This window comes from Chaetodon auriga, chromosome 13 (assembly GCF_051107435.1).
Source record: "Chaetodon auriga isolate fChaAug3 chromosome 13, fChaAug3.hap1, whole genome shotgun sequence".
Classification (NCBI taxonomy): domain Eukaryota; kingdom Metazoa; phylum Chordata; class Actinopteri; order Chaetodontiformes; family Chaetodontidae; genus Chaetodon; species Chaetodon auriga.
In genome coordinates, this window is record NC_135086.1 from 23,399,669 (window position 1) to 23,413,608 (window position 13,940).

General features: G+C 43.9%; 1 protein-coding gene across 3 annotated transcripts in view; it reads right to left on the reverse strand.

Moving 5' to 3' along the window:
- The window catches only part of vwa8 (von Willebrand factor A domain containing 8), a 66,696-nt gene that overhangs the window by 50,279 nt on the left and 2,477 nt on the right, over positions 1-13,940 (reverse strand). For all 3 annotated transcript variants that reach the window (XM_076746085.1, XM_076746084.1, XM_076746086.1), the window contains exons 2-14: positions 11,666-11,743; positions 11,395-11,525; positions 10,942-11,052; positions 6,574-6,741; positions 5,914-6,078; positions 5,741-5,790; positions 5,519-5,627; positions 5,327-5,431; positions 5,069-5,197; positions 4,029-4,163; positions 3,864-3,941; positions 1,182-1,342; positions 842-955 (exon numbers count right to left, since the gene is read on the reverse strand). In XM_076746085.1, coding sequence (XP_076602200.1) covers positions 842-955; positions 1,182-1,342; positions 3,864-3,941; positions 4,029-4,163; positions 5,069-5,197; positions 5,327-5,431; positions 5,519-5,627; positions 5,741-5,790; positions 5,914-6,078; positions 6,574-6,741; positions 10,942-11,052; positions 11,395-11,478 — 1,409 coding nt within the window. In that variant the 5' untranslated portion in view covers positions 11,479-11,525; positions 11,666-11,743. The remainder of the gene's footprint in view (positions 1-841; positions 956-1,181; positions 1,343-3,863; positions 3,942-4,028; positions 4,164-5,068; positions 5,198-5,326; positions 5,432-5,518; positions 5,628-5,740; positions 5,791-5,913; positions 6,079-6,573; positions 6,742-10,941; positions 11,053-11,394; positions 11,526-11,665; positions 11,744-13,940) is intronic.

The window sequence follows — 13,940 nt, forward strand, 5'->3', positions numbered from 1 at the left end:
AGTGCAAAGCGAAGAGCCACGCACAGGACCTGCTCTGTGGAGCATTAGCATGTGTGGGAAGAAAGGTTTTCAATAGGAACCACTGTCACACGCAGAGTGATCAGAATCTCAGCAGGAACGGCACGATGCATCTGGGCGGAACGAGTCCCGTGCAGACCTCTAACCCATATATCCTGGTGGACACACACACGCATTTTGTCTGAGCCACAGGAGTGGAGGAAGAGGAAGTGGGTTTATTTCAGCCTGGACGCCCCACCACAAACATCCTTCCTGCCAGGCTAGCTGGGATTTTGAGACATACACACGCAAATGTGCATGTACACACACACACACACATACACATACTTCATGAGTCAAACACAGGGGAACAGCTAAGGCCAAGACCAACAACTGCCATTCACATACAATAAATTAACACCAAGCTTTAAAACAAAATGTCAAGAGTTGTCTCATAGCTTTAGAAAGCCCTGTGCAGTGTTTTGGTGCCTAATAAGCCTTCAAACTCTGGAATCTGTTCCTGAAACTGGCCTTCCTAAGCCACATTTCATATTTTCTTCACACCACTGCAGACCCAAGCAGTCTTTTAACTTTGGGCTATTTTCTGTCTGAACACCTGGCAGGACTCCCTCCCTAACAGGAGGCTCACAGTAACTTCGATGATATGAAACACCAATCCAGAGGGGAGACATGAGATTCAACACAAACACACAGCATGCGTCACTCTCCTCTTCGTTTATGTGACTGTTTTCATTTGTAATGAAGGTTTGAACTAAAATACGCCAGACCTTTCCCCACACATAAGCCTCTATGTGCCGACCTGTGTGTGTGTGTGTGTGTATACCTCTCTTGCAGTTGCTGGTCACTGAAGTCTAGCTGTTCCTTCAGTGTCTGGTATCTGTCCCACCTCAGCAGCCTGGTCCCATCATACAGATCTAACTCTCTGTCATGAAGTAACCTGGGACACAAAACACAGTGGAATGAGCTGAGTCGTAGTGTGTGTGTGTGTGTGTGTGTGTGTGTGTGTTTGTCTCTATTGGCCATTTACAGCGTCAGCTCCCAGCAGAGCAGTGGTGGAGAGCTACGAGAAGACAATACAGAATACAGAAGATATACAAATGATGATATCCACAGAGCATTCCTGTTAATCAAGGAGAGCGTAGATTTTTAGCAAACTGAAGTACCTAGAGAGCACAGTCAGGGTTCCCAGGTTGACCCTGTGGATACCGTCCAGAAGCAGCAGCTTGCCCTCAATGGCAGCAGTGACCAGTGGAGACGGCCTCCATGCTGTGTCTCCATTAGGGAGAGTGTACCTCTGCTGGAGAAGGTCCCTGGCTGTCATGTCCTGGAAGTGAAGTGGTGTATAATAAGAGATTAAGAGCAACACAGGAAGTGATTCAGTGTGCTAGTTTTTTTTTTTTTACCACACAGTAGAACTGGATAAAGTGAGCTGGAATTTTCTTGGAACCATCCCATAGATTTGCATGTTTTCTCCACTGATCTGGCCCTGCTGGGAAATTTGATAGATCTCCTTTCCAGGTAACAGCTAATCGCCCATTTCCGTTCTGGGGAAACGCGTGTGGAGCAAGACTGTCATCTTCACTATCTAACTTATGTAACTGCTGTGTAAGTTCATGCTAAATCAGCTAGCACAAGGTTCAGTTCACAGTCCCAAAAAATGAACTATTTCACGTTGATTTCTTCCTTTTCTCCCCAACATGAGCTGCAAAGCCAGCAGATCTCCTAAAGCGTAGTCTAAGTACTGAACTTAAGTACAAATTCAATTTGCACTTGAGCATTTCCATTTTATAAAACTTTTTACTTCTACACCACTTCATCTGAGAAGCAAATATTTTTTACTTTTTACTCCACTACATTTGTCTGACAGCTCTAGTTACTAGTTACTTTTCAGATTTAAGTTTTTCATATCCCTCCTGGCCAGTGAAAATCATGCATCGCCAACTTTTCAGATAAACTGAAAGATCAAGTGTTCCTTTATGGATTGGGACAATTCTCCGACTTCTTGAGCTAAATAAACTATTTAAAAACCCTCTTGGATTAACTGGAAAATGGATCATCACAAAGCTGAAAACAGGTCTGGTCTGAGCTCATAACTACCCAGCAGTACATAAAGTAGTTAGAATTGGCTCAATCTTAAACATCCAGAGTAGTAAAATGCAGCACACACATTGATGCAGGAGAAACCGTGCTGAGGTGATTTACAGCAAATTTAAACAAGACAAAATGAGTCAGGCTACATGGACTTCCAGATGTGCGCTGCTGTGACTGTGTGCACCTGCAATGTACATCAATGTAAGATTCTGTATGATAGTGGGGAGATGCAAATATTCCTACCTGTCTGCCTCCTTATTCCTTGAAAAATATCTGCATCATACTGGGTGTGTAACACGTTCTGCGTATGATAATATGATATACTTCCCCTCCAGCCCCCTGAGGTCAGTTACTTAAACTTAAAATAAGTCAAATGATCACTGTATATCATCACTTACTGTATGGACCCTGCTCTCTGCCTGTACTTTCTTATTTTGTGTTCAGGACATTCCTGGGCGTCAACTTTTGTGAAGTGGGTGTGTAGCCCCCTGCCAATAACAGCACTCAGGGTCAAGCAACCAGGTGCCGGATCATAGGCACGCATCAAGCACGCACTTCTGGTGTTGATGGGCCGGGGAGGAGGGACAAGTTCTGAATCCTATGCATTCCGCCTTTACATTTTTGAGGAATATTGTTCATTTTTGATTACAAAAGAGGGATATGGTTTTGTTAATATAAGATTTTTTTTCCATTAAAGGACACATACCAACAAATAATATATTTATATTCCATGCTAGCTTTATATGGCACTTTGTTTTCCAAAAATGGGATTTTCAGAGCCGATAAGATGAATTGCGCGGCAAAGGATTCCACAACTCCCACAGCACAAGTCACTCCTGACCTCAGCCCGCTAAAAATAGCTGAAACATGTTGCATTAATACATACGGCTTCATTACACCCGTTTCCTGCATAATCACCACCAGGCTGACTAGATTCCACAGAATTACGCACACACGCACAAACACACACGTACGTTGTTTTGACTTACATTCATTTCCTGAACGTTCCTACAATAACCACGACTTGCCTAACCCTGTCCCTTACTCGAGTAACAGAGCTCATCCAAACTCAAGAGATCTAACTTAGATTGTGGCTATTGCAACATATTTCATCATTATTTTTAATTGTCTGGAAGCAATTAACCAAGTAATTAACTGATTATGTAATAAGTGGGGCAGAGAATCATGTGAATAAAGCCATGACTTTTGCTACATATGCTTGTGTTTAAAAAGTGTGACGCAAGTGAAGAAAATCCTGGTAAGAGCATGTTCTTGAAATGCTTGAAACTTCTCCTTCCCTACTCTGTGCAATTTGCTTCCCCCTCCTCAATAAAAACCTCCTTAATGTCAAAAACTGTGCGAGTCTCTGACAGCGATATGCTTTCCCTGACAGGATAGACGAATGTCCAACAAACAAGTGACACAGCTATAACTCTTGATGGCTGCACATAAATATAAAACAAATCCTGAAAGTGTGAACTGTTCACATAACGATAAAAAAGGATGAAAAGAAATCCTGAAATATTAATTGGAACGTGGGTGACGGTTGACAGTTGGTCAAAGACATCATTGTCTAATTATTTAGGGGCTTTGACATAAAAAGTTAATGTTGTATTTGGTGATTAAACACCATTTCAACACATGTTCTGTAGTGTTTGCACAGATAATGCATGCAGATTGCTCCACATGTAAAACAAAAAAAAACAAAAAAAACAAAAACTAGTGGAATCTGTCAAAGACACGTTTTTCTTTACCTGGTAGAGCATGACTGGCTCTATGCTGTAACCCAGCATCTCAGCAAACTCTCTGGCAATCACTGACTTGCCACAACCCTAGAAAATACAAAAATATTCTCATTAAGACCAAAGACTCACCGTGTGTGCTGTAAGTGTGTATACTGTACATTAGGGGTTATTTACCTTGGCTCCTATGAGACATATGTCCTTAGCCATGTGTGACTGCATCATCTCAGCAATCAGCTGGGAGTGGCTTGGTGTACTGATGAAGGTCGAGCTACTGCTGGGTGGACGCAGCTCCTTGCTGCCTGCTGGAACCTTACATTTGATGGAGACAAGACGCAGCCATGAAAGAGCAACCAAGCTTCATCATTCTCTAAAGGTTGTGGAAGAACATTCCTTTAAAGAAATCCTGATTCACAGATGCACTGGCGTCGCTGACACACAGCTGGGAATAAAATATACTGTATGCTCCAAAAACATGGTGTTATCAAACAATCCATACAGCACTGCACATCAGAAGCCAGAACCGTACTCCCACATAAAGAAAATACAACTTCAAAGAGTTAATAAAAGTGATATCATTTCTTTGGCTGGAAGCTCAGCACCAGTCGTCTTAGAAGTCTGAAATAGTTCTCTTCTCCAAACCCCACACTGTGACTCATTCACAACCACTGTTAGCTTTTCATCCAAGAAGAGTTAAGGACTGATAAACATGTTCCCTTCAAAGACTCCACAGAGGGTCTGTCTGTCTGTCTGTCTGTCTGTCTGTCTGTGTGGGCATATGTGTGTGTGTGTGTGTGTGTGTGTGTGTGTGTGTGTGTGTGTGTGTGTGTGTGTGTGGTCTACCATGGGACAATGGTCATCTCTGCAAAATGTATGACTCACTGACTGATGCAAACATGTTTTTAGATGAAGAATAAGAAGTCCCACTCATAGAGCCACATTATCTTGATTGCCTGATTATAAGCATACACACACACACACACGCACACACACGCACGTACTGCACGATGCAACGTGCATGTAAACAATGCAGAATTTAAAATCAAAGAAAACTACATAGGGCATCTTTAACAGTGACCTGCAGCAGGACTAGTGCTTTATGTCCTTGGAGCCTCAATCAATGATCAGAATAAATCACCCCATCGCCCAACACAGCCCTTGTATTTCAGTGTAAATGGTCTGCATGGTTGGTTTAAGGCTTGCAGTGCGACTGGTACCTGAAAGGTGACGTCCTTGTCTACAGCACGTAATGTGACATCTGCATGGCCCTCGAGATCCTTTGCCATGGACACGTTCACAATGGCGCTGGGAGCTGGCTGACGACGACTGTCCAAAAGTTCAAATCTCTACAAAAGAGTGCCACAGAATGTGTGCAGGCCAAAATGAATAACTTTGAATGATGCATCTTATGTTCAGACTATAACAACATACAGATGACAGGACCATTCTGACTGAGGGTTCACATCCTGACTTACACTGAGCACACCCTCCACGGCCCTACACCCATCCTTGCCCAGGATGCTCGGGTAGGGATAAAGTCTCTGGACTAGCTGCTGGGAGGACAGCATGGGGAAGGTGTTCTGCAAACAACACAGAATATACAGTCATCTTTTCTTTCTCACTCTCTTGGGAACAGTAAGGAAAATTTAGGGTGCCTGAATTCTCACCAACACGTGGACGGCAGGAAGCAGGCTGTCCACAGGGAAGTCAGGAAGGCCAAGGTTGGATGATTCCTGCGAGCACAGCGTAGTGCCCAGTGACAGCAGCTGGGACACTCTGACATACAGGATACAACAGAATATTGCAAGTGAAGAACTACGGAGACTTCGACAACTGCAAAAGCTATTTGAAAAGGTCAAAGCTTTGGTAAGTGTTTACTTTTAAGTTACCTTTCTGCAGCAATGTTTGGTCCTGCTGTGTACAGCAGCTCCAACTGGTCCTGAAAAGACACTGAGATGAGAACGGCGACAGGGCTGGACATTTCGAACCTGTGCAACTGAATTGAAACATTCCAGCAGTGGGACATTTGGATTGTCGATAATCCATTAATTCCTGGACTAACCTTGAACGGCAGGTAATAGATGTCTCTGGCCTGGAAGCGAGAGCGGAGAGGAGGATCCAACGGGTTGCCCTTGTACTTGGGGACAGGAAGACCGAGAGCAATGACACGAAAGTCCTCGCTGACACGGACAATCTTCCAGCTGTCGAGCTCCTCTTTGGTGTGCTCCTGCAATGCACCAAGGTATAAAAACACTCCTGTCCTTTTCTACAGCCTAGAACTTAGCAAATTCCTTCATTTTACACATTTTATATTAAATGTAACCATTTATGCAAAATGCTCCAGGAGCGCAGCCACATGTAACGTGTACAGACTCTGAATGTCACATGTCACACTGTATTTATGGTAAGAGCCTTTTTTTTTTAAACGCGACAGGAGCACAGTAGGAGTAGTGTGAAAAGTCACTGCTTAAGTGTGAAGATTCAGATAGATATGGCCTCATAAACAACAGCCATGATCGTGGAAAATAATCATTTTCTTAAATGCAAACCATGGTTACTGGATAACACCCAGATACAAAGTCCGTCACCCTTAGCCGTCGTCTTCTTCAAATGAATTAGCATTATGTTTAATTATCAACCAGGAGAGAGAAACCTTTAAATCATAAAGACCTTCAAAGCTCCAGAGGTGTTTGATTCATGCAGGCTAGTGTGCTGCTCTGACCTGCAGCAGCTTGTCGTAACGCTCAGCTGACATCAGGAAGCGTCCGTCCTCCAGCTGCATCTCTCTGTTCTCCAGCAGGTTGTTGAGGACAGGCAGAACATTTCTCTCCGCCTTCTCGAGCCCCTCCAGGACCAGGACTCGACCTTGTGTTGCTGCCCTTACAGCACACTGTGGGCAAAACACATAAGTCAAGTAGTCAGGACTACTCAGTGAATTCAATCAATACTGCAGAAACAATTAGAGATGCGGGGGAAGACGTTGGCATCAGGAAATGGCTAAAACCACTGCAATCAGTTCAACCTCAGGTCAAATCTGCTGCTGCATTGTCCCGCGCGACTTCTGACCCCGTGCAAATGTTAGCAGCGCTAAAAGCATTTATACAAAGAGAAATCTGACTGTGCATCAGCTCTTACTGCCCATGATCTAATGACAATATGAGCTTGCCATAAAGCCTTTCCTGAGGATGTCCTCAGTTTATTGTGTTCGAACGTTCAGCAAACTACTCCACACCAAGCTTCAAAACAGTCTCAACTGTTTTTGGAAGGCCTATTTTCTACCACCAACTGTGGGATTTAAAAAAAACTTCGTTCTACTCAGTTTAGTTTACACAGCATGTGTGTATGTGTGTGTGTGTGTGTGTGTGTGTAAACGCACATTTCTGCATCAAAAAGCACGCGTGACGTCAAAAGGCAGGAAACTTTAGCTGTCTGGGTGGACCGCAGAGCAAGTGGCCATATAATTAGGTTAACATGTAAATACGTGGCAGGTTGTGTGGGAAGCAGAGCCATAAAACTATAGTGAGAACCAGATGCTCTATATTTAACTCCTGATCCATTTTCAGCACAAACACTGTAATCAGATAATTGTTAGAAATGTAAGTGACGCAGGATGGTGAGACACGGGGAAGCACAGAAAGGCCTTGTTTTTAAGTGTCCACCACATACTCCCCCCCCCCCGACCCTCCTTTGATTAGATTTGTCTACATTCGATTACTTATTTTTGATCATCATTAATATGTACACATATTTTTGATTGTTTGAATGTTTTCTTTTGTTTTTTTTTACATTTCTGCTCACTTGCTAGATTAGACCAACATACTGGCCAGAAAATGCATCCAGCGAATCCATTTTTGAAAAAGAACTGGCCACAGAGGCTAATCATCAGCTGGCTATATACTGATTTCAGTTCACATTCAGCTTTAGTGGAGGTGGCAAGCTTTTCATTACTGTAACAGAGTCATATGTTCGGTGTGGGTTTGAGGTAAGCTGCCTTACATAAGAGCCTGGTAACTGGAGAGAGGTGACTGGAGATGTCAAAAATACAACAAGCATGTGACTGCATCCATGTGACTCCTTCATATGTACTTGGGGGGGGGGGGGGGGGGGGACTGAAAGGGGAAAGGGAAAAAAACTAGAGAACTAGAAAGACCAAAACTGGAAGGAAGGGAGGGGAGGAAGAGTAAGCACAGGGACTGACACGTTAAGTCTGAATATAGGGCTCCAAATCAGCACAGAGCCCTGAGGAATACTTGGATGTTCTAGTTAGCACACAAACACACACCTCCTACAATACCAAACTTGCTAATTTGCACCCACACAACTTCAATCCCTCACACAAAATACTTTAAATGTCAGACGCTGTAATGTGTTCGCATGCTCGCTGCTCGCACCCACAGGAACGTATTAACACATACAAAAAGCATCTTCTCCAAGTTTTATCCAGTACGGCGACTAATAAACCTGCACATGCCAGCTCACGCAGACACACGCTTCATCAGATGGCACAAATGTGCATGAGATTCGAGGAGACCAGAAATAAGCTTTTCACACCTATTAGCATCATTAACAACGCTGTATCTATTCAAGTCAGGTCAAGTTTATTTATATCGCCCAATATCACAAATTCGCCTCAGGGGGCTTTACAATCTGTGCAGCAAGCGACACCCTCTGTCCTCAGACCCTCACATATTCATGAGCTGTTTCCATGGAAACAATGGACACCAGTTTTCATTTTGATGAGAAAGAGAGACAAATTAGCCTCTGGGAGTTGAAGGGGTTGGTTGGTTCTCCTTGTTGTAGGAACAAAGTGCATCAAGCAGCTTGGTAGATACAAAACTGTGACAGACAGACAGACAGGAAACAATGAATCACTCACAGACAGCTTCCAAGACTCTGGACCAGGACACTGCCATGATTCTTTGGCAAAAGTGTTAAAGTCCAGTTCACCTTCTTTTTCAGTGTTTGGAACCAAGCCTATGTGACTGTCAACATGCGTCCACTCTTTGGCTCCATACTCCTAACGTACTAAAGCAGAACAGCAGAATCAACTGTAGAAACTGTAAAATATGTCGCTCTAATTTGCTTGTGAGAGTACGCTTGGTGGTGTCAGTGCATGGAAAACACAGCTGACTTCTTATATCAAACTAGAAGAATCTGCTGAAGCTAAATGGAGCTGCCCCATCAGCAGGGTGACGGGACTAGAAGAAGAAGAAGAATCGGGGGGAGACATTCCCCTTTATTTGTCACACACACATGCGGGCACGACGGCACACGGCACACGAGGTGAAATTTAACTTCCGCCTTTAACCCATCCTGGTCGTCCTTCCTCCGTGGCAGACCAGGAGCGGTGGGCAGCCAGACCGGCGCCCGGGGACCCATCTTCGGTGTCACCATTGGTCAGGTGGTGATCTTCTTGCATGTTTTTAGTGGGGGTGAACACGGGGAGAACATGCAAACTCCACTCGAGCAGCAGGCACCAAAGGCATGGTGGAGGACACACCCGCAGCGAGATTCGAACCCAGGACCTTCTTGCTGTGAGGCGACAGTGTTGCCACTGTGCCACCGTGCCACCAATGCTTAACCTGCACTGGCACATACTGTAGACAGGTCCCCTTAGCTTGTATTCAATTAGAAAAGCACTCAGAAGCAGCAATGGCTGAGGTGAAGTGCAGGGAGCGAGCAGGTTCATGTGGTGCAGATACGTGTTTGTCAGTGAGCAGAGAATACTTCCTTCTCAAGCACCATGAGAAATCTTTGCAGATACACACGACACATACACACTCATAGAAGAGCTCTTACTCAGAGTGAGTGAACTCCCTCCACCTTCAGTCTAATTATAAGAAACTCAAACTAATTAGCCGTGAGTTTTCCTCTTCCAAGTTTGTGAGTGAAGTCCAAAGAGTAAATGTGGTGAGAATAAAACATGAAAAACTTCCCCCTGTTTCCATGGAGTTTAGATTGAAACTGTTATGCAACTTATTTGTTTTTTACACTGGTGAAGCCATGTGCTAATTAGTTGTGGATAATGACGTGACGGAGTTAATGATCACAGCTTCTCATCGTTTGTCACTGCCGGCTCCTTGAAGCCCAGTGACCGGCTGCGATGACCTGGCTGACGGATGTGGATGAAGATCAGAAAGTTCTCCTCAGAGAAAGCAGCCCGGATAACGAGGAACTGCTGGTTTCCATGGTTACTTGACTTAGAAAATCATGTGTGGGGGTTTCTGTTTGCATGTAGCTTGATCGATCAGAAAGCGGCATGGAAAGGAAGAGAGGGCGACACTGCTGACTTCATGTGGCTGGAGCCCAGTGCTTCCTGTGTGAGAGGAGCTGAGATCAGACACGCTCTGTGTCCTGATTACTCTTTTCTGTATTGGCCACATCAGCTCTCCACAGAGCCAGAAAGACATTTAACCAGAACTTGACTCTGGTGACTCCAAAATTGTCTTTTAATCATTTAATTTAAAGGATTTAGAAAAATGAGAGGATGTTTGTACTGACTTGTGGAAACCTACTGTCTCGTCTAACATTAGAAATTTCTTTCAGTAAAGCTGGACATGAGCTGTGAATCTGCTGTGCGTTCATGTGTTGTGGACACACAGCAGGTCTGAATGGGATTTATTCTTGTTTCGTCCTGTTTTTGTCATGCATGTGCAGTGTCGCTCACATTCATTTGGCTCTACCTGCAGTCCACACGTTCATTATACCGTACTGCAAATCCTTCCTTGAGAAGATGAGATGAGTTTGTTTTTGAATCTTTGCTTCTAGATGTCTGCAGCCTCCAATGTAGGAAACAAATGGGTAGAATTGACATGGTGATAGAGGCTATCCCAGCATGCACTGAGAGGGAGGGCATATGCTGGAGAGGTCTATCACCAGGTTAACACAGACAGACAGACATGCACATTCCCACTCAAAGAAGGTATAATGAGTGCACATAACAATCACATTACTGTGTCAAAAAGTGAATGGCTGATGAGGCAAACAGCATGTTTTATGTGGACAGGCACAAACTGGGGTTCATTTCAAACCCTGCTTGTTTGACAGTGCACGAATGCAAAGACAAACTCTGAGCACAGAGTGGATTTACTTGGTCTATGTAGAAGGCTGTCCCTGAGCGGATCTCTCTCCTCTGTTTCAGGTCTGTTTCTGTGGTGTCCCTGGACAGAGACACATACTCCACTTCCCGTTTGGTCAGCTCCTGGTCAACAGCAAGGCAAAATCATAAAAATATGAGAGAATTCTGCAAATAAACGCCATGAACGGAAACAATAAAAAGAGATGTCAAAGGTCCAGTTAAGAGAAGAGTTCAAATCCAAAATAAGAGGGAGACACTGTCCAAATAATTTCAAATCTACATTTCAAGAAGGAACTGGAAATTTCAGCAAAAGAGACAACTGGAATATAACATATACAATGTGACAGAAGTTTAGGTGGAATTTAGCTTCATGCCAATTTTTTAATTTCTCAACATTTCAAGAAATTCACATATAGGGTGCATGTGCATGTGTGTGCGTGTGTGTGTGCGCGTGTGTGTACTCACAAGATACTGCATAGCTATGGATCGTCTCAGGGGTCCTGGGGGACCAATAAGAAACACATCCTGACCCAAAAGGTCTTTCTGCATAATCCATCGCAGGTGCTGAGCGACTGTCTGAGGTAGAGAGTCTGAAACTGGTGAATCCAAACAAAATACAGTTTGAGGAATGTTTGTTTTACCTGTTGACACTCTTTCTTTCATTTCATGCATACATACATTGGATTTTGTACAGATATCTCTAAACACTCACACACACAAACAGAACGTGACATACTGTGTTTGACAGGAACCAGTTCTGGATTCTGTGGAGTTTTGAGCTTGTAAGAGATCTCTCCAATCTTCACTGTGCCACCTGCAAAAATAATGGAAATCAACACATGAGAAGAGCCTTCACAGACCATTCCAATGATAGTCAGGAGAGCTTGGCCCGATACCTTTTACACAGGAACAATAAGGTATGCTAGCTGATGACTAGCCTTGCTTTGTGCCTCTTGAGTAACAACCAGTTTTAAATTTGAGAATTTTGAGCTAAGCATCTGCTTTTCTGAAAAAATGTTTTCGGTTATCTGACAAAATTTACTGCTGTTTTTAATAGATTTTTTAAGTCCTAAAACTGAAATGAAAAATCTTCAGTCTGCTTTAGACTTGTCACAGTTGGAGAAGCACAGGTGTAAATAATAAAATGAATAACGGCTGAATTCCATTTAGCGGTCTCAGTTTCAGGGTCCAGGTCTTGTGCGTGTTGGCTCACTGACAGACTCTTCTTCTTCTTTCTTCTTCTTCTCCTTCTTCTTCTTTGGAGTTTTACAGCAGTTGGCATCCTTTCCACTGCATGACTGCCTCCCTCTGGCTTTAATCGCCCATTCTTGTCCTTTTCTATTACAGTTGCTTTCAGGAACCTGAATATTCATTTGGATTGATTTGGATTTTATCCCTCTGAACTATGCTTTTCCTCTCCGATTTTGAAAGTTTACCATAATTTCCACACCGTGTCTCCTGACCGCCTGCTGCACTAACAGGATTCCTGTGCCGGTACCCACATGAGCACTACGTCTTCGCCTTGACTGACTAACCATAAACAGTCTTTCATATGCTAAGTCTTGACTATTTCTGGCTGATCCTGTTTTAATGCGTGACAGTGCAGACAGTGAGTCACGACAGATGAATATTTTACTTGCTATCACATCTTCCGCCTCCTCTAAAGCTAACATAACTCGACAGCATACACACTCATATAATCTGATGTTCTCCTACTGACCCCAGTCTGGTTACTGGGAATCACCACTGTAGTGTCTTAGCAATATGTTCTACAGTCCCTCCCCTCTTTCACAAAGCCCCATCATCTGCAAACACAGACCTTGCCATGCCTGACGTACACTTTCAAATATACCCTATATCATTCCTGATAACAACGCAGGGCTTACCACAGCGCCCTGGGGTGGACCATTTTCTACAATGTGATTTTCTAAGAGCTCAGACCCTATTCTAACCCGAAAGGTCCTTTCACCTAAAAAATCCATAATCCAATTGAAGATGTTTCCCTCAGTTCCGATTGGCAGTAACTTGATCAACAAACCTCCTTTCAGTAACATATACGTCTTTTCCACATCAAAAAACACTGTTTCTTCATTAACCCGGGCCGCTCTGACCTCATCCTCTAAGCACAGAACTGGGCTCATTGTGCTCCTGCCTCTCCTAAATCCGCTTTGACACGCAGTCGCCATGGTTCTCTTTTCCAGGAACTGTATGAGCCTCTCATTAAGCATCCATTCCACTAGTTGACAGACACATGATGTTCAAGCAATGGGGTGTAGTTCCCCGGCTTGCTCGGATCTTTCTGGTTGGAATTATGATTGTGTTTTAATGCTTTTGTTTCTACCCTTTACTGCTTGTTTGCACTTATCGCTCCACCATGGTATTAATTTGCACCTGCCTGTGCTTTTAGAAGTAGAACTGTGCATCTGACAATTCCTCCACCACCTGGCCATTGTAATCAGCTCTGTCACTCTCCTATAACATTATTTCATCAAAGTTTCCACAGAGCACAATGCCTCCTCTACACATTCCTTCTACTTGATTGTGGAGTTCTTTCTGCATGGATCATACAAATGTATCATCACCAGTTTCTTCCTCTCTGCCCACACTTCAATCACCACATACTCCATCTCATTTCCAGTAGCAATATTTCTGCAGGACATGCCATCCTTCACAAAGGCCACATCTTCCCTGCCCCACCTGACTGCCACTGGGTTGTAACCATGATTCTGGGATACATGACAGTTCCACTGGAGGATTAACATCATCACCACAGCACTGTGCCTCTTGCATACTTAACTTCATCTACTCATGCTCTGATTATTTCTGTGAGTTGTCAAGGAACCATTTTCTTTCCTCCACCTTCCCCTTCAACCCTCACCACCACCTTAAGGGGTCCTGTCTTGGGACTCTTAGCATCCTCCTCTCATCCCTCACTCTCTGCTCCTCCCAGACGATCCTTAATCCTTTTCTTACTCTTGCTCCCACTAGCCTCCCAATAACTTCCTCCTTCC